Raw genomic sequence first — 21,728 nt, 5'->3', positions numbered from 1 at the left:
TAAGTGGCTTGCATTACGTTTCTACCATGCAGCACAGCTATAGACAATACTAAAAAGGCATGTGTAGCATAAATAGGGATAGCATGTCTGCCGTACCCTTGCAGAGATTCAAATTTGTATTCCATTTCACTGGAATAAGAAATCAATTTAGGGATGAATTATGATTTATTATTTGATAAAATGTTTAGTTTATCAGGGATAGAAGAGAGTTAAATCAGGCTGGTGATAATAAGTATTTTTATGAACTCACACTTAAATTCTTATAAATCTGACTTCAGACTAATTTGATTATACAAAAGCCACTGAATACCATTTTATATATTTCAAAATACTATTTTATATATATATATATATAATATACACATATAATTCTCAAAACAACCCACTTGATAATGCTTTTTTTAATCCCAAAAATGCCCAAGAAAAGTGTCTTACTCCTCCCATGGTGGAGGTTCACTATAGTAATGATTGTTTCTTGCTTTTTGTTTTCTTGTTTGCTTATTTGTGAGCCCATATAGAATATGAACATATTTTACGTCCATCATAAAGAATATCAACTGTTTGAGATCTTGACTGGTAAATTTTTGTGTTTCTGTATTTAGTTTTGACTTGTGGCTGAAACTGCAGGATAGAAGCTACAAAGTTCTCTCTATATACATGTGTCTGTAATTCAGAAAAGCCTTTACTTCTTGCATGAGTGTGAAGTATTCTCTTACACCTGAAGAGTATTAATAAATTATTACAACCCATAAACTAAAGGTGTTCTGATTGGTTTATAGTGGTAAACAGGCACTTGTATAAATCTAATATCTCCTCCAAATTAACAGAAAATAAAGAAATAGAACTTCTTATACTCAAAAAGTGTTAAGAGTTAAAAAACATTTAAGAAACTGCTAGCTCAGAAACATTTTTATAAAAGGATTCAAGTTCACATAGTTAAGGTGAATTTTTCAACAAATTAGACTAACAATTTTGGTCTAAAGAAAGTTTTATGTCTTTTCCTTTAGCTTATAATTACAGAGTGTATTTTTAAAATAAGATTTGAGTTTGTTTTCTTACAGAATAGTTAATCTAAACTTCTTTATTTCTTATGCTGGTTTAGGATTATGAAAAATATAAAATATGTGTTCAGTTAAACTGAATCCTAATTCTGACAAACTTTTTTTTTTGATAACAGTAATTATTTGTAGTATATCATCTATCAGTGATTTACAAGTTACTTAAAACATATGCATACTATATATTTATAATAAGTTCAATTTCTCCCCATCATGGAGAGAATGCTTGAGGAAGACCTCCAAACCAAACTGTCATTCAGGCAGTGGGAAAAAATACCTTTGAAAATAGGAGATGCATTCCTGTGTATGCACATTTTCATGTGCTGCTTTATCAATGTGTTTCTGAGGCAAATCAGCCTCATGCAACAGAATGGTCTGAAGTATGCTTTGGTAAGAGGAGAAAACTTTATTGATTGCACTGACTTAGAGATTTGACTTAGCATTCTGTAATACTCCCCAGTCGCTTATAGTTTTAAAAAAAAGTCAGACCATCTGACTCCAGTAATTGGTCTTAACTAGACTAGATTGGAGAAGGCAAGACTAAAGGCAGAGAGATTTGCTAAGAGCTTTTGCAATCATCTAGATGAGAAATAACGGGAACCTGAACTAAGAAGTGCCAGACTTAATAGAGAAAAGGAGACAGACTGTAGTTGGTGGAACTTATCAGATGGGATGTCAGACTGGATGTAAGGGCTAATAAAATAGAGAAAATATCTAGATTGGGTAACTGGGTGCAAGATCATGCTGATTGTTTAGATAAGAAATCAGTAGGCACCCCTGCAGGTTTATGAGGGAGATGAGGAGTTCATTTTTGGAAATGGTGTTTATGGTATTGTGAGGTGTTCAGGTAGAAAAATCCAGTAGTATATAGAAATAAGTAAATATATTTATATATTAGAAATATAGGTCAGGAGCCCAAGAGAAATGTCTGCAATGAAGACAGAAGCTGGAAGTCATTAGGTTATAACTGAATGATGTAGTCCAGATAAAGTACGTAGAAATATCCTGGGGAATAGAAATATGGAGAAAAAGAGATCTGAGCGTGAGACTGGGCAGGACAGTTAGGATGACAGGAGGGAAACCAGGAGAGCATATTGTCAGAGGAGCCATGAGAGGAAGGAATTTCAGGTAGGAGGAAGTGAGCAATGGTGCCAAATGCTTCAGCTATATCATGAAGCTCTGCCACATAACCCGTGACCTCCACAGGGATAATTCAGTAAAGTGATGGGTGTGGAACCTAAATCAAGCAGGCTAAAGATTGAATGGCAGGTGATAAAGTGGAGAAAGCACAGTGCAGGACAAGACAGTGGAGGCTGTGCTTCTAGTACATTTGACTACACAGGGGTAAACGTGGAAAGTCACTGCAGAGTGGGTAGGGGCTGGAAGGAAGTATGTACGTATATATGTAGGTATGTATGAATGTATGTATTTTAAAAATTGCAGAGACTTGAATATATTTATGTCTTAGAAGAAAGAGAAAGTAGTCTTCAAAATATTTAGAAAACTGTTTTTAAAATATGCTACCCGAGAAGCAAGATTGGGAAGGCTGGGGAGAGTGCCAGCCTGTAACAATCAGTGAGAAAGGAAACAGTGGGTGTTAAGGATGCACTCAGGAGTTTGGTACCTTTTATAAATGGTTTACGTTTAAGAAACTCACAATAATCTATCTTTCTAACCCAATTTTGCAAATAAGGCCACTCATTAACAAAAAGGATTCAGGTTTTGCTAGAGTTTGGAATCTCTACTTCACTGGTCTCTAATCTTTGTTTAAAACAAATAAATATATTTGAGTTTTATTTAATTTCCTTATGTTAAGTACTTCGAGATATTAAAGGCAAACTGTAACTTAATGAAGGCACTCACAATTCGAACAAGCCAGGATAAGGTGGATGTTGCCGTTGAATAATGTGTGTTATAATGGTAGGGAGGACTTTGATCATCTTCCCATGTCTCGTAACGCTCTGCGTAAAACACAGCTCTCTTTGGGTTCAAAGCACCAATCGGCTATAAAAAGAGAAAAAGAAGCATTGTGTTTAATACAGTCATAGTAGATATTCAATACTATAACTCTTTACCTGAAAGTATTTACTGTGAATTCATTTTAACCATAGAATATAAATAAATTATTTTGTATCTATTTCTACCAAATTTGATTTTGATATTGATATTTGATTTTGATAATCACCACACTTGCTAAAATTCACTCAAGAAGATGATTTATGTATGCAAGGTTTCTAGGTTTTATTAAAAGTTTCCATAAACTAGATTACCAGAGATGATCCAGTTTAAACTGTTAAGGCAAAGCCAGTATTTTGATGTTATTTTGCCTACTTAACCACAACCATAGTGAACATTTAGCTTGATCATAGGAAATCCAGTGAGGAGAAAGTGAAGCAGTTGACCATGTGACAACCATATTAGAGAAACCTTGTCTTAATAGGCTGTCACCCAGAGTGTGAAGGACAATAGTCACTTATATGGAAACCCTGTTGGAATGTTAGTCCCATTCTATTATTATACAGATGGGGCAAGTATCCTTTCTATTAAGTTCAACTGCAAATCTAAGGCTGATGGAAATAATCCAGACAATTCAGATTCCCTGGAAAGCATTTTGTTAAGGCCACTAACACTTGTCCTATCTATACCACCACACTATCAATTATGATGTTAATCCCTACAGTGGAGCACATGGTAAAATGCTCAAGATACTATACATATTTTTTTCAACAAAGCATGTGTTAGTTTGATCATTGTCTCAAACTTCCTAGCACAGCTAATCATTAAGATTTTCCAGCATATAGTCCTCACAATTTCAAATAGCAAACTGGCTTAGCTTAAGTTTTTGCCTGATTTTGGTTTAATGGAATATGGAATCCATTATTATAATACCTAATGGCTACATTATTTTGTTTTAGATTGCATACTATAAAAAATAAATGTTTCTTAGAAAACAAAAGATGAATACTAAGTAAAATATATAATTCCTCTATTTCAAAATTTAATATTACTAGTTAACTATGAAGTTCCCCCCAAGGCTTAATTTTAACAAGGAAGTAGTAGAAAATTAGGGTTTCGATGGTGGTGTGGGAAGACACCGAGTTAGTGTCTCCCCAGAGCTAGGGTGCCCGCTGGCCACTGGTGGGGGACCCTGACGCCCAAGGAGACAGGAGGAACCCCCAAGTGAACCAGTAGGACATGGGGGGACTGAAAGGGGAGGGGAAGTGGAGGCCAGACAGGATTGGCGCCCCTGAGGCTGGGGAGATCAGGAGAGGCAGGCGGGAGGGACCTTCTGGGAGGAGTGGCAGAGGAGCAGAGGGTGATTGCCTGGCCCACTTGGGCCGGGGAGCCTGCTGAGTTCCCAGGCTGGTACCCCCTCCCCAAAGCCCCCTTGAGGCTGCGTGGGTCCTGGGGGCATAGGGCGGAGGTGAGAGAGATCAGGAGAGGCAGGCAGAAGGGGCCCTCCGGGAGGAGCAGGAGAGGAGAGGAGGGCGTTAGCCCCACCCACTTGAGACCAGGAAGCCTGCTGGGCTCCCAGGTGAGGTGTCTCTTCCCTCTGAGACCAGGGGTAGGGGACACGACTGGGCCCCTTCTGTTCCTTGAGCCTAAGCCCCACCCCCCACAGCCCCCAGGGCCTTTTCCAGCCCTGTGGGTCATAAGCATAGGCCCTGCCCACCACCCAAACATCACCCTTGCTTAGGCCCTGCCCTCCACAGCCAAGGCCTTTCCCCCCTTTTTTTTTTCTTTTCCCCCCTCCTCTTTTTTACCATTCTGGTACTGATGTACCTTCCGGTTGTTGATTCATCTATATTTTTATTTTTATAGTCTTTCTAACATATCTGTTAGTTTCCTATTCTAATTTTATTTTTTACTTTGTTATTGTTCTCTTTTTTTTTTTTTTTTTTGTCACCCCATGCAGCTTGTGGGATCTTGGTTCATGAGCTGGGGGTCGAGCTGAAGCTCCTGTGGTGGGAGCTCTGAGTCCGAACCACTGGACTAACAGAGAACCTCAGACCCTAGGGAATATTCATCGGAGTGAGGTCTCAGGAGATCCTCAGCACCAAGACCCAGCTCTACCCAACAGCCTACAAACTCCAGTGTTGGAAGCCTCAGGCCAAACAACCAATAAGACAGGAACACAATCCAACTCATAAAAAAAAAAGTAAAAAATAAAAAAATAAAAAATAAAAGGGAGAGAGAGACAGCAAAAAAATATGTCACAGATGAAGGAGCAAGGTAAAAACCTACAAGATGAAATAAATGAAGAGGAAATAGGCAATCTTCCTGAAAAAGAATTCAGAGTAATGATAGTAAAGATGATCCAGAATCTCAGAAACAGAATGGAGGCACAGATTGAGAAAATACAAGAAATGTTTAACAAAGATCTAGAAGAACTAAAGAACAGACAGAGATGAACAACACAGTAACTGAAAAGAAAAATATACTAAAAGGAATCAATAACAGAATAACTGAGGCAGAAGAACAAATAAGTGAGCTGGAAGACAAAATGGTGGAAATAACTGCTGAGGAGCAGAATAAAGAAAAAAGAATGAAAAGAATTGAAGGCAATCTCAGAGACCTCTGGGACAATGCTAAAAGCACCAACATTCGAATTACAGGGGTCCCAGAAGAAGAAGAAGAAAGGGTCTGAGAAAACAGATGAAGAGATTATAGTTGAAAACTTCCCTAACATGGGAAAGGAAACAGTCACCCAAGTCCAGGAAGCAGAGAAAGTCCCATACAGGATAAACCCTAGGAAAAACACACCAAGACACATATTAATCAAACTAATCAAACTAACAAAAATTGAATTCAGAGAAAAAATATTAAAAGCAGCAAGGAAAAACCAAAAAATAATATACAAAGGAATCCCCATAAGGTTATCAGCTGATTTTTCAGCAGAAATTCTACAGGCCAGAAGGTAGTGGCAGGATATACTTGAGGTGATGAAACAGGAAAACCTACAACCAAGATTACTCTACCCAGCAAGGATCTCATTCAGATTCGACAGAGAAATCAAAAGCTTTTCAGACAAGCAAAAGCTAAGAGAATTCACCACCACCAAACCAGCTTTACAACAAATGCTAAAGAAACTTCTCTAGGCGGGAAACACAAGAAAAAACCCACAAAAACAAACAAGAAAATGGTAATAGGGACATACATATCAATAATAACCTTTAATGTAAATGGATTAAATGCCCCAACCAAAAGACACAGACTGGCTGAATGGATACAAAAACAAGACCTATATATATGTTGCCTACAAGAGACCCACTTCAGTCCTACAGACACATAAGGACTGAAAGTGAAGGGATGGAAAAAGATATTCCATGCAAATGGAAATCAAAGGAAAGCTGGAGTAGTAATACTCATATCAGAAAAAATAGACTTTAAAATAAAGATTGTTACAAGAGATAAGGAGGGACACTACATAATGATCAAAGGATCAATCTAAGAAAAAGATATAACAATTATAAATGTTTATGCACCCAACATAGGAGCACCTCAATACATAAGGCAAATGCTAACAACTATGAAAGGAGAAATCAACACAGTAACACAATAATAGTAGGGGACTTTCACACCCCACTTACACCAATGGACAGATCATCCAAAAAGAAAATAAGTAAGGCAACACAAGCTTTAAATGACACAATAGACCAGATAGATTTAATTGATATTTATAGAACACTGCACCCAAAAGTGGCAGAAGACACCTTCTTCTCAAGTGCGCACGGAACATTCTTCAGGATAGATCACATCTTGGGTCACAAATCAAGCCTCAGGAAATTTAAGAAAACTGAAATCGTATCAAGCATCTCTCCTGACCACAATGCTATGAGACTGGAAATCAATTACAGGAAAAAAACTGTAAAAACCACAAATACATGGAGGCTAAAAGTGCACTATTAATAACCAAGAGATCACTGAAGAAATCAAAGAAGAAATAAAAAAATATATAGAAAATGACATTGAAAACATGACGACCCAAAACCTATGGGATGCAGCAAAAGCAGTTCTAAGAGGGAAGTTTATAGCAATTCAATCTCACCTCAAGAAACAAGAAAAATCTCAAATAAACAATCTAACCCTACACTTAACCAGAGAAAGAAGAACAAAGAAAACCCCAAGTCTGTAGAAGGAAAGACATCATAAAGATCAGAGCAGAAATAAATGAAATAGAAACAAAGAAAACAATAGCAAAGATCAATAAAACTAAAATCTGGTTCTTTGAGAAGATAAACAAAATTGATAAATCCTTAGCCAGACTCATCAAGAAAAAAGGGGGAGGATGCAAATCAATAAAATTAGAAATGAAAAAGGAGAAATCACAACTGACACTGCAGAAATACAAAGGATTATAGGAGACTACTATAGACAACTATATGCCAATAAAATGGACAACCATGAAGAAATGGACAAATTCTTCGAAAGGTACAATTTTCCAAGACTGAACCAGGAAGAATTAGAAAATATAAACAGACCTATCACAAGTAATGAAATTGAAACAGTAATAAAAAATCTTCCAAGAAACAAAAGCCCAGGACCAGACGGCTTCACAGGCGAATTACATCAAACATTTAGAGAAGAGTTAACACCGATCCTTCTCAAACTCTTCCAAAAAATTGCAGAGGGAGAAGCACTCCCAAATTCATTCTACGAAGCCACCATCACCCTGATACCAAAACCACAAAAAGATTATCACAAAAAAAGAAAATTATAGACCAATATCACTGATGAACACAGATGCAAATATCCTGAACAAAATACTAGCAAACAGAATCCAACAACACACTAAAAGGATCATACACCATGATCAAGTGGGATTTATCCCAGGGATGCAAGGATTCTTCAATATATGCAAATCAATCAATGTGATACACCACATTAACAAATTAAGGAGTAAAAACCATATGATCATCTCAATAGATGCAGAAAAAGCTTCTGACAAAATTCAACACCCATTTATGATAAAAGCTCTCCAGAAAATGGGCATGGAGGGAACCTACCTCAACATAATAAAGGCCATATATGACAAACCCACAGTGAGCATCATATTCAATGGTGAAAAAGTGGAAGCATTTCCTCTAAGATCAGGAACAAGATAAGGATGTCCACTCTCGCCACTCTTATTCAACATAGTTTTGGAAGTCCTAGCCATGGCAATCAGAGAAGAAGAAGAAATAAAAGGAATACAAATTGGAAAAGAAGAAGTAAAACTGTCACTGTTTGCAGATGACATGATACTATACATAGAAAATCCTAAAGATGCCACCAGAAAACTAGTAGAACTAATCAATGAATTTGGTAAGGCTGCAGGATACAAGATTAATGCACAGAAATATCTGGCATTCCTATACAGCAACAATGAGAAATCAGAAAGAGAAATTAAGGAAACACTCCCATTTACCACTGCAACAAAAAGAATGAAACACCTAGGAATAAACCTGCCTAAGGAGGCAAAAGACTTGTACTCAGAAAACTATAAAACACTGATGAAAGAAATCAAAGATGACATAAACAGATGGAGAAGTATACCATGTTCTTGGATTGGAAGAATCAATATTGTGAAAATGACTATACTACCCAAAGCCATCTACAGATTCAATGCAATCCCTATCAAATCACCAATGGCATTCTTCACAGAACCAGAACAAAAATTTTTACAATTCGTATGCAAACACAAAAGACCCTGAAGAGCCGAAGCAATCTTGAGAAAGAAAAACGGAGTTGGAGGAAATCAGGCTCCCCAACTTCAAACTATACCACAGAGCAACAGTAATCAAGAAAGTATGATACTGGCACAAAAACAGAACTATAGATCAATGGTACAGGATAGAAAGTCCAGAGATAAACCCATGCACATATGGGCACCTAATTTACGACAAAGGAGGCAAAAACATACAATACAACCTCTTCAAAAAGTGGTGCTGGGAAAACTGGACAGCTACATGTAAAAGAATAAAATTAGAATACTCCCTAACACCATACACAAAAATAAACTCAAAATGGATTAAAGACTTAAATATAAGACCTGACACTATAAACTCTTAGAGGAAAACATAGGAAAAACACTCCTTGACATAAACCACAGCAAGATCTTTTTTGACCCACCTCCTAGAGTAACGGAAATAAAAACAAAAGTAAACAAATGGGACTTAATTAAACTCAAAAGCTTTTGCACAGCAAAGGAAACCATAAACAAGACAAAAAGACAACCCTCAGAATGGGAGAAAATATTTGCAAGTGAAACAACAGACAAAGGATTAATCTCCAAAATATACAAGAAGCTCATGCAGCTCAATATCAAAAAAACAAACCATCCAGTTAAAAAATGGGCAGAAGACCTAAACAGACATTTCACCAAGGAAGACATACAGATGGCCAAGAGGCACATGAAAAGATGCTCAACATCACTAATTACCAGAGAAATTCAAATCAAAACTTCAATGAGGTATCACCTCACAGTGGTAAGAATGGCCATTATCAAAAAATCTAGAAACAATAAATGCTGGAAAGGGTGTAGTGAAAAGGGAGCCCTCCTGCACTGTTGGTGGGAATGTAAATTGATACAACCAGTATGGAAAACAGTATGGAGGTTCCTTAAAAAACTAAAAATAGAACTAACATATGATCCAGCTATCCCACTACTGGGCATCTACCCTGAGAAAACCATAATTCAAAAAGAGACATGTACCACAATGTTCACTGCAGCACTATTTACAATAGCCAGGACATGGAACCAACCTAAATGTCCATCGACAGATGAACAGATAAAGAAGATGTGGCTCATATATACAATAGAATATTATTCAGCCATAAAAAGAAACAAAATTGAGTTATTTGTAGTGAGGTGGATGGACCTAGAGTCCGTCATACAGAGTCAAGTAAGTCAGGAAGAGAAAAACAAATACCGTATGCTAATGCATATATATGGAATCTAAAAAAAAAAAAAAAATGGTACTGATGAACCTAGTGGCAGGCCAGGAAAAAAGATGTAGACACAGAGAATGGACTTGACGACACGGGGTGGGAGGGGGAAGCTGGGGCGAAGTGAGAGTAGCATCGACTTATATACACTACTGAATGTAAAATAGATAACTAGTGGGAAGCAGCAGCATAGCACAGGGAGATCAGCTCGGTGCTTTGCAATGACGTAGAGGGGTGGGATAGGGATGACTGGAGGGAGGCTCAAGAGGGAGGGGATATGGGGACATATGTATGCATGTGGCTGATTCACTTTGTTGTACAACAGAAACTAACACAGTATTTTGAAGCAATTATATTCCAATAAAGATCTATTAATTAAAAAAAAAAAAGAAAATTAGTGTTTCAATGGGAGACAAATAATGTTACACAAGAGAGAAAAATTCATCTATAAATTGCTTGTAAGCTTTTTCTTTTGGTCCCAGGGGACTAATTCAAACAATACAATGATGTCAGCTATTAAAAGTCTCTTAGAATTTCCATAATAAACTCTTATTTGCAAGATTCTTATCCTGAATATTAAAATTATTTATAAATTATGTTCTTTTTCCTTAAACTTAATTATAACTTAAAGACTAAATAATTTAATTATTTAATTTTTTAAAACTCTGGTTTAAACATATTTTTTAAATATTTCAAGGCTTAAACTTTATTCTGTGCTATATATCACTGGCTATCTCTCAAATGTGTTTTACTTGGATATAAAAAGGCAATGTAATTTCATTAAATGTCACATAAAATATCAATAATATTTCAAACAAATATAATTACTTTTTTGATAAAAGGATAATTACTACAATGAAATATGTGAGTTCTGTTACTGAATTGATACAGTAAGTTTTTCATTTAAAATGGCCTACATATTTTATACTTTTCTAGATGTGAAGATACGTGTTTTTCTAATTCAGTATTATAAGTATATATTTTTCAAAGCATTTAAAAATGCTGAGTACTTTATTCTGTCTTGAATATGCTCATAGATCTTTCACATGCATAAAATGTCTGCACAATCCCTCAGGACTGACCTTACCTGATATTGTTTGTTCTGCAACACCCCACAAAAACAAAACCCCACAAAGGGCCTCATGGCCCTTCCTCTAATCTTTTCCAGGCTTCTCCTCAACTACTGGAAAAGGGATAACATAAATATTTACACTTTTTATTTTACTCAAGTTTCATCAAAGTCATTTTATTGGAGTGTTTTACAGAATAATACTTTGTAGGAAACAGCTGTCCTGTGTTAAAGCCTATAGAAGCCTCCATGAGTAACTTCCTAAAATACATGTCTTAATTTTGAATTTTCATCTGACACATTTAGACATAAATTTTATAAAACAAATGTAAATAGTTTGGTTTGTACTTATTATTTTTCTATTATTTTGCTTCAATCAAGAGGCAATAAATCATTCAAAGGAAAAATACTTCAAAATATCTTTTTGGGAAAAGAGAGTTTCATCACAGATGACATATTTTCTTATGGGATCCAAATAGATATAATTATCTATCTATCTATCTATCTATCTATCTATCTATCTATCTATCTATCTATCTATCATCTATCTATCTATCTATCCATCCATCCATCCTACCTACCAAACTATCTATCTACCTACCCATCAATCAATTATTCACCTATCTATACCTACCTACTTAACCTATGTATAAATTGATAAGGTTGTAAGTTTGTTATCCTTTTAAAAATTGAGCAAATAATGCAAGGTCAATACCACTTGGATTTAGTAAATAAGTAAGGTAGAATTCTGGTAAAAAACTAAAATTACACAATGAAATTTATACATTTATTTTGCAATCTTTTTCAATTTTTATTATAACCACCATAGCAGTAATTGGTCTCATTTTCTCCTAAACAGTAGGCATTTAGACATAGCCACCTCTATGCTTTTTAGGGATTCCCATATGAAATTTATAACTGAAAGTTTAGAGTTTGCTATTAGATTTGTTGTTCTTTTGTCCTTGTGAGTTTGTGTGTTACAAGCTGACAATCTAACAGATAAGCAGAAAATGATGCAGAGAACAATGCAAAATTAAAAAATAATTCTACCTCTATAACACATTATTATAATTCAATTTCTAAAACCGCTATAAAGCCTATATAGCTTGCAAAAAGTACTATTTTCAATATAAAATTGATGGAAAATTACATGTGTAGCATTACCATGTCTATATGAAATACTACTGAATTTACTGAAGAAACAATGTTGAGGGTTTCCTCTACTCTGTCTTTCAATTTACCTGTTTTGAATACCAACGAGAGACATTTGTCTCAGCTTTAAGTACCACAAAAAGCTTTGTTTTCCTGATAAACTGTGATTTTATTATATGCAACAAAAATCCTGACAGATGCTTATGGAGATTTACATTATTAAAGGCTCTGAGAAATATTATTGTAAACAGCGTTGCTTAATTTTGTTCACTCCAGTGTTTGTCTGTCTATCTATCTATTTTTATTAGAACCTCATTCTTCCTTTTGCTTTCTTGTTAACATGCTATAGAACTAGTGTCTATTAAAAGGTACTTTGAAAACTTCTGGTTAGAATCATTATAGTATATATTTTTGAGTGCCAACTTTTTCTTTGGTTTCATTTTCCTATTTTCTTTCCCTTTCTGTTCTCTTAGCCTTTATCTATCAATGTTTTTCTATTTCATGAAACCTTACAAGTTTTATCAGTTCTTTCATATGGAACAGATATATATATTAAATAAAACAGGTAAAAATGAGCAACAAAAATTATTTAAATAAAAAATACTTATTGGGTAAATGGTACTATATGAGACACTAAAAGGACTCTAGAGAATATAAAATCTGAGCATAGAGTTGATTTCAGTAAATAAATAAAACATAAATGTGGATTCACCTGAGGTATGGTCAATGCCATTAAAATAGATTAGAAATTATAAGAATAAAAAGGGTTTTCAAGGGAAAATCAGAGGTCCAAATAAATCAATATTAATAAAACTGAATTCTAGTATATCAAAATAACTTGAAAATGCTTATGATATTCATGGCATTAGGACTCTATTTACACATTAAAAAATGTTCAAGAGGTCACTATTGTTGCTACAACTGCTAATAATACTATGTATTTATATAAGATAATGTCTTCACATCCATTTTCTGGATTGATTTTCAAAAGTCTCTGAGGTGGACACAGCATTCATTATGAACCTGATTTCATGACAAGGAAACGGGTGCCTGGGTCTCTACTCTTTCCACAACACTGCATGGCTTTTTCATTGCTAAATATGAAATTCTGATCCTGATGTCATTTTTATTTTCTTCTATAGCTGTCTATGAGATTCCTCATCCATCACAGATCCTCAGAAATGGAACGAACCTTACAGGCCTAGTAATCCAACTCCCTTACGTTACAGATGAAGACAATGAAGAAAAGTCAAATCAAGATCACATTGGTGGCTGATTGCTGTACATTTTACAGAACCAGCTGAAGCTTTGTGCTAGACAGCTTGAAGCTGGGTAAAGCTGACGGATTTGTTTGGCTTCTGAGTATTACTTTAATTATTAGGTCAACACTCAACACATCTGAGCTTCTAACATATCTAGGTCATCTTGTTATCTTTCTTTATGATAACCGAGGGCTTGGAAATCCTTAGAAGAAGCTTCAAGAATTCTTGCCTTTCTTGTTTTGTCAGTCATGAGCTACATAATATCATTCTTAAAATTCTCGGTTATGACAAAATAGAAATCATACCTATAGACCCTTCTGTGCTCAAGTGAATTCCCAGCCTCTCTCTTATCTGACCGGGGAGTTCCAAATCATTCTTCCGGAAGCAGCTCAAATTTCATCTGTGAAGCCCTACATGTTACCATTTGGTAACAGTTAGGCAAGTTTATAACTTCTTTTACCCAGCAGATAAGCCCTTCAAGGGAATGCCCTATGTTTTATTCATCCCTGTATCCTCAGTACCTAATACAGTACCCTGGCTCTTTTTAGATGCCTCATATATCCTGAATGAATGAAGGTGAATTGATCTGATTGTACAATACTTTATATTTCCGTATAGAAATTTTAGACAAACTTTTTAGGCATAATCAAAAGACAACATGTAGTGAAAATATTTATAGCACATATGATAAAAAGCTAGTTTCCTTTAAAAAAAAGAACTCTTACAAATCAGTAAAAACCAAGGAATGATCCAATTAAATGAGCAAATGAGATGAACAGGCAATTCACAGAAAAATGAATGAAATGTATGTAGGAAAAATATCACCGGCTCATACAATGTAATGGTATCTCTTCTTTTTCTGCTCAGCATCCATTATTCCTTCTTCCTCTGTGAACCACTCCTTCCTTATCCTTGGTCTACCTGGTTCAGATGGGCTGACTCTATTATCAGACCTTTTGGGTAGTCATGTGATCCAGACCTGTCAATCGGCATATCCTATCTATATGACCAGTAAGATTGGTACAGAAATGAGCACATGATTCAAGTTATTCCAATGAAACTTTGCTGAAAATACCTGGGAAAGAAGGATTTTCTGTTTCTGGTGGGGTTACAAAGGCATCACTGCTATAACATAGAGAAGCCGGACTGAGAATTGATGCCGATGCAGAAAAGTAACAGATATGTTGCATCCTACAACACTGGGGAGCCCTTGGATCCAGTTTACCTGAACTGACCCATCTCTGTATTTCTCAGTGATATAAGCCAAAACAACTTTATATTTTAAAGTCAGTTTAAGTTGATTTTCTATTACTTGGAACCAAAGATCAGAAGTACACTGGCAATTCTTAAAATGTCAAACAAAAATTATTTTTATTCATTAGGTTGTCAAAAATTATTGTTTCATAATACTCATTGTTGGCCAGGGTGTAACAAACATGATACCTAATAATACAGTTGGTAGGAATATAATTGGTATAAATTTCTTGTGGGGAAAACTGGTAATATTTTTTAAAATAGGCACATGCTTTGTTTGGATCTAGTAATTCCACTCTGAGGAATTTATAATATGGAAAGAATAAGATGCAGGATATTTTTCACAGAATTGCTTGAAATGGCAAAAAACCAAGCAAACTAAAACTGGAAGTAGTCTAAATTTCCAATAAAGGATTAGTTACATGATGACACACCCACACTGCTGTATATTATGCAGCTAATCAAAAAGGCTGATTAGAAAAAATTCCAAGATACATTAATTCAATAAATATTGAGTGCCTACTATGTGTCAGAAATTATGCCTATAATTATACCCTAAAATAAGATAAACAAGGTCGCTGTTCTCATGAAGTGTGCGTTTAAATGTAGGTGTGTATCTGTGCACTTAAGAGAATGTGTGTGTATGGGTGTGTGTATGTTTCTGTCTGTCTGTAGAGACAGAGACAGACAAAATATAAATAAGCAATTTGGTAAATGAGAAACTATCAGCGATAAGTGCTCTGTTGACAATTAAAACAGAGTAATAGGATAGCATCGACTGTGTGGAGAAGGAAGGCATCTCTCAAGAACCTCTGAGCAGGGACATGAATGACCAGAAGAAGTCAGTCATAAGAAATTCTGGGGTGAGAGAATTCAAGACGGAGGAAGAGCTAGTGCAAAGGGTCAAAGAGGGGCGTGATGGTATGTTCAAGGAACAGAAAGAAAAGCAGTGTGACTAAAGCATAATAGACGAGAGGAAGAGTTTATGAGATGAGGCGAGAAAGTGGGTAGAGGCCTTGTAGACCAGAGTGATGAAATGTATTTTATGGTAAGTGCAGTGGAAAGTCACTGAATGGTTTTAAGCAGGAGAGAAACAAGATTTGAGTTAGGCTTTACAAAGGTACCTCCAACGGTTCTGTGGAGAATGGATTAGAGATAATATTAAATTATCATGACTAGTACTAGGATTGAAAAAAGCTAGTTGCAAACCCAGCATCATTGAGCATTATCAATGCTTCTCTAAAAATCCTATAGAGTATATATGTAATATATTTTTGCTTAAATATTCAGAGAAAAATTTTTGCAGAATATACGTGAAACTATAATAACAGTTGCCTCTGGGGAGTGAGAATAGTGGAAATCTTTAGTTTTCCATCACCTTTTTTTACTATTTGGTTTATCCCGTGTATAGAATTTTAGATGGCTTTTTAAATTATATGACCCAGGAATATCTTTCAAATGTGAACATTTTAACTTTCATAAATTTTGATAAGTTATGGTAACTTTATATCTTAGCTAGCAAACAATAAATATCATATATTTCCAAATATAAATTCCTGTTATCAATCTTCACTGATATTTGAATTGCCATATATCAAACATTTAAAATAAGTTAAATGACAACATGAGGTAAAAAAGACAAATGCAGAAGATGAGATATTCTACAGGAGAGCTGGCATGGTTTCTTTAATAAGTCACTGTCATGAAAAAAAAAGGGTAGTGGGTAGGAACTATTCTAACCTAAAAGACATTTAAGAGACATAAGAATCAAACATACTATGTGGTCATGGGACCTATACAGCAAAGGAAACCATTGACAAAATGAAAAGATAACCTACGGAATGGGAGAAAATATTTGCGAATGATATGACCGAGGGGTTAATACCCAATGTATACAAAAAGCTCATACAATTCAATATTAAAACAAATAACCCAATTAAAAAACAGGCAAAAGACCTGAATAGAGATTTTTTCCAAAAAACACAGATGGCCAACAGGCACATGAAAAGACGCTCAACGTCGTTAATCATCAGAGAAATATGAATCAAAACCAAAATGAGGGACTTCCCCGGTGGTGCAGTGGTTAAGAATCCACCTGCCAATGTAGGGGACATGGGTTCGAGCCCTGGTCTGGGAAGAGCCCACATACCGCGGAGCACATAAGCCCGTGCACCACAACTACTGAGCCTGCGAGCTGCAACTACTGGAGCCCGTGTGCCACAACTACTGAAGCCCACGTGCCACAACTACTGAAGCCCGCGCACCTAGAGCCCATGCTCCGCAACAAGAGAAGCCACCGCAATGAGAAGCCCGCACACTGCAACTAAGCCCCCGCCTACCGCAGCTAGAGAAAGCCTGCGGGCAGCAACAAAGACCCAAAGTAGCCAAAAATATATAAATAAATAATTAATTAATTTAAAAAAAGAAAAAAAACCACAGTGAGATACTACCCACAGCTATCAGAATGGCTATCATCAAAAAGACCACACACATAGTAATTGTTGGTGAGGATGTGGAGAAAAGGGAACCCTTGTGCACTGTTGGTGGGAATGTAAATTGGTGCAGCCACTATGGAGAACAGTATGGAGGTTCCTCAAAAAACTAAAAATAGAACTAACATATGATCTAGCAATTCTACTTCTGGGTAGAATTTGAAGAAAACAAAAACACTAATTCAAAAAGATACATGTACCCCAATGTTCATAGGAGCACTATTTATAATAGCCAAGATATGAAAGCAACATAAGTGGTCCATCAAGAGATGAATGGATAAACAGGATGTGAGATATATATATATACATATATATATATATATGTATATATATATATACTCACATATATACATACACATATATACATATATATCACATATATATATACACACATATACATACACATATATATCACATATATACACACACATATATATATCATATATGTATATATACACACATATATACATACACATATATCACACACACACATATATATATATATATATATATATATATATATACACACACACACACACACACACACACGCAATAAAATACTACTCAGCCATAAAAAGAATGAAAATTTCATCATTTGCAACAACATGGATGAACCTGGAGGGTATTATGCTTAGTGAAATAAGTCAGACAGAAAAAGGCAAATACTGTATAATATCACTTATACGTGGAATCTAAAAAATAAAACAAATGAATATAACACAACAGAAGCAGACTTACAGATATAAAGAACAAATTAGTGGTTACCAGTAAGGAGAGGGAAGGGGGGAGGAACAAAATAGGAGTAGGGGATCAAGAGGTATAAAATAAATAAACTACAAGGATATATTGTACAGCACAGAGAATATAGCAGTATTTTATAATAACTTTAAATGGAATTAATCTATAAAAATTTTGAATCACGATTTGTACATCTGCAACTAATATAATATTGTATATCAACTATACTTCAATTTAAAAAAGGACAAGAAAAAATAAATTGCTTATTTCAAAAAAAAATGTACTGTGTGGTCCTTGACTGAATCCTGGCTTGAACAAACCAATTTTTTAAAGACATATGGTAGGCAACTGGGAAAACCTGATTATGGGCACAGTGTTACATAATATTAGGGAATTACCATAAGTTTTGTGAGCTGTGATGATGGTATTCTGGTAATGTAGGAAAATGTATTTTTCATACTAAAGGATTTAGGGATAAAGTATGATATCTTTAATTCACCTTAAAGCACTTCAGTAAAACAACAAAAAAAAGCTAAAATGTTAATAATTGTTGTATCTAGGCACTGGGTAAGTGGGTATTAATTATTGTTGGTACTTTTCTTTTGAAAAATTTTATAATAAAAAGTCAAAATAAGATAAAAATTGAATGTAAAAACAAAGAAAAATCTTTCAAATTCAAATTTTAAAACATATGGTACTTATGTTTTAGGTTGTTCTTATTGAAAAGAATCCTTTTAATTTGGAAATTTATGTTTGTAAAATGTGTGAAAATTTTGTTCTCTTAAATAGATTAAATCTCCCCTTTGCAATTTTATGCACACTATTAATTTGCTTAACATGGCCTTTCATCATCAGGTGAACTTCAGCTAATCACAACACAGTTTCCACATACATTCTTAAGAAATGGAGCCTGAAGTAATGAAGTATTAATAAAAGGAAGTGTAGGAATTATATTTTGTTGGCTATAATTGAGTGTATTTCTTTTAATACTTTTTCATAGGATGAATAAACACAATTAATTATACTATGAAGAAAGATAAACTTTCAGCCAAAGTTGCATTTTGATTAGCAAAATTTATGGGCACGTTAGTAGGTATGTCAGTTCCACATAGAACCAAAACCTCTGGAGAGGTAGAGTGGCTCACTCCATGCATTTCTGTTGCCTCTGCTCATATCTGACATGACTGTCCTTAGTGTAGGGTGTTTAGGAAAGGTGGAGGGCATCTAGGAGATAACTTAATCACTAGTTTTTTTTAAAAAAGAAGTATATTCTACCTAACGATTGTAGAGAAATAATAGGTAAGAAATGAAAGGAAATAGAACCTATGTAACTAGTGCAATTCATCATAGGGTTGTGGGGATAAAATGAGAAAATCTATGTACAATGTTTAACACGATGCCTCGCATGTAATAATACATGTCAAATGTTGGCTATTATTGTTATCATTATCCCAGAAAAATTCCTAAGAAAATCAGTTTTAAATATCTTAGTGAAAAGTAACCATTTTTACATAAAAACAATGGAGGTATAAATAAAGTATATTTACAAAAAAACAATGGAGGTATAAATAAAATAAAGTATCTTAAATCTTCATTTGTCAGTTCTAAAAGCTTTCTAAGTGTTAAGTAGTAGGATAATGATAAGCCTATAAATTAGTTTCAAGATCATCACTGCTGAATATTCTGCTTCATCTGGGAAGCAAGGTTAAAGGAAACTGACTTTGGTCTAATTTTGCCGCAATGATGCTATATTTTAGATGTGACACGTGGCAGGTAAAACAAAAGCGTACAGGGCAGGCTCCCTTTTCCTTTCTATAGTAAACTAAAAATGACTGTAAACTCTTCAGGGTATGGGCCAGTTCTTACTGTCTTTTTGTCTCCAGTGACTGGCACAGAGTAGCTGTGCAATAAATGCTTGTGTAATGAAAGAATAAGTGAATGAATAAAATTATTAATTTAAATAAATCCAATTTTGAAATTGGTGCCCTTTTGCATATCCCCCCTTGCAAATTATGCCCTCAGCTTGGATTATTCCATGAGTTTAAAACAGTATCCAGATTTTGACAATTCATACCTTGTCTTAAAATAGCACTTATCCTTCAGCATTGCAATAGAAGCCAGCCTAACAAAAACGATTTTCAAGTTGGGTTCTATGTTAAGGCGACCTTCAACATACAGTTAGAAAAAATTTCATATTTGGAAGTAGGTTTTTTGGCAGATGGTATATAATTAAATTTACACATTCACATTTTTGTCTTCTAATAAGTTTTATATCATCAGAGTCAGCTACCAATACACTTAGTAGTTTTGCCCGTTCTTCACGTTTTGTTGTTAAAACTAAAGCGTTAGGTAAATTATATACTAAAGCAAATAAAACTAATTTCATTTTAGATATTGTTAATTTATGATGAGAAAGAAAGGTAAAATGACTGTAGAAACTTGCATCACATTGCCGAGTTGAGGTAAACCCTTTTCTACGTGGTATGTAGGCGTTTGGCAGTATCAAGGGTGGACAGTTGAGAGTATTCACACTTCAGTGCATCCATTTGCATTATCACATTTCCAAGCCTCAAGGCATTATCACTTCCTTTTTTAAAGTGGCATAATAATTTGGGAAAATGGTTATGCTTATCATCATCTGTCAGTCAAACAACTCCTGTGTTAACAAAACATATTTTTTCCACTCAGTGAATGGGTGTGTGTGTGTGATGTCCTACGCTCATGTCAATATTAGTAAGACTTGGCTTTGTGATGAAACTATTTCACTTATCAGAGGGCATGACTGGGAAATAGGAAAATTCCATTTACACTTTAATGAGCAAGGGGCTGTGCTTCATGTCAAAGTCACGTAACCACTGTAATTTCAGAGTAAAGTTCATATGAGCATATGTAAATAACTGAAGCAGTAGCATATATCATGTTTTAAGATAGATTTCACCACAAAATCACATCTCCATGAGGAAAACCTGCATAAATTGGGGAAAAAATCTCTACACCCACTGGTGGTTGAGTACTGAAAAGATAAGTCAATGACAGATTGTTTCATTAGCTGTCCAGCATGTCAAACAATACATATGACCTCTAACCTGTACATGTAATGAATAAAACTTGAACTTGTGATGTCTAATCAAATGAGGGGTCTAATAAATTTTACTGATAAGGAAATTTCATTTCTCCTGTGCTCTTCAACTGTTCAGTTAAATGGGCGAAGGAAGGAGTAAGAATGTTATAAATATAATAAAATATTTCATCTAAATAAATATTTCATCTAAATAAATTTCATCTAAATAAATATTCATCTAAATAAATATTTCATCTCCAGTTTCAATAAATGTTTAATTTAACTTCAGTAATTTGATGTTTAAGATTTTGGTAACTTGGTAATTTAAAGAGATGAAAAAGCAATTATTTATTGCATGAAAAATATTTTATATTTTATTAAAAGTTGTTGCTTTTAATTTTATTAAAACAAAATTAAATTGATCTTTTTCACTAGATTTTTTTCAATCACACCAAAGATGGTGAACTGTCAACTGACAATTACGGAACTTTGTTTCGTAGCCCCCAGTCACTGAATGCCACTGTGTGTTGGACATTATACTAGATGCCTTACCTACATTAGGCACAACCACTCTATTTTGTAAATACTATTGTGTTCAATTTAAAGAAGAGGAAACAGAAGTTCAGAAAGCTTAGGAAACATGCCTAAGTCTGTACAGCAGGTGAGAGAGCTACATTTGAACAGAGCTGACATTCTTTTCATGTTCTGTTAACT

At 34.8% G+C, this 21,728-nt stretch overlaps 1 protein-coding gene across 8 annotated transcripts in view; it reads right to left on the bottom strand.

Annotated features, from left to right (window-relative positions):
• NBEA (neurobeachin) overlaps positions 1–21,728 on the bottom strand; it is a 608,086-nt gene that overhangs the window by 76,735 nt on the left and 509,623 nt on the right. For all 8 annotated transcript variants that reach the window (XM_082365247.1, XM_082365248.1, XM_082365251.1 and 5 more), the window contains one exon: positions 2,922–3,062. In XM_082365247.1, the coding sequence (XP_082221373.1) occupies positions 2,922–3,062 (141 nt within the window). The remainder of the gene's footprint in view (positions 1–2,921; positions 3,063–21,728) is intronic.

The sequence above is a fragment of the Balaenoptera borealis genome (assembly GCF_965194805.1).
Source record: "Balaenoptera borealis genome assembly, chromosome: 18".
Lineage (NCBI taxonomy): Eukaryota > Metazoa > Chordata > Mammalia > Artiodactyla > Balaenopteridae > Balaenoptera > Balaenoptera borealis.
Note: the sequence above shows the minus strand (reverse complement) of the source record. Positions and strands in the feature narration are given on the sequence as shown.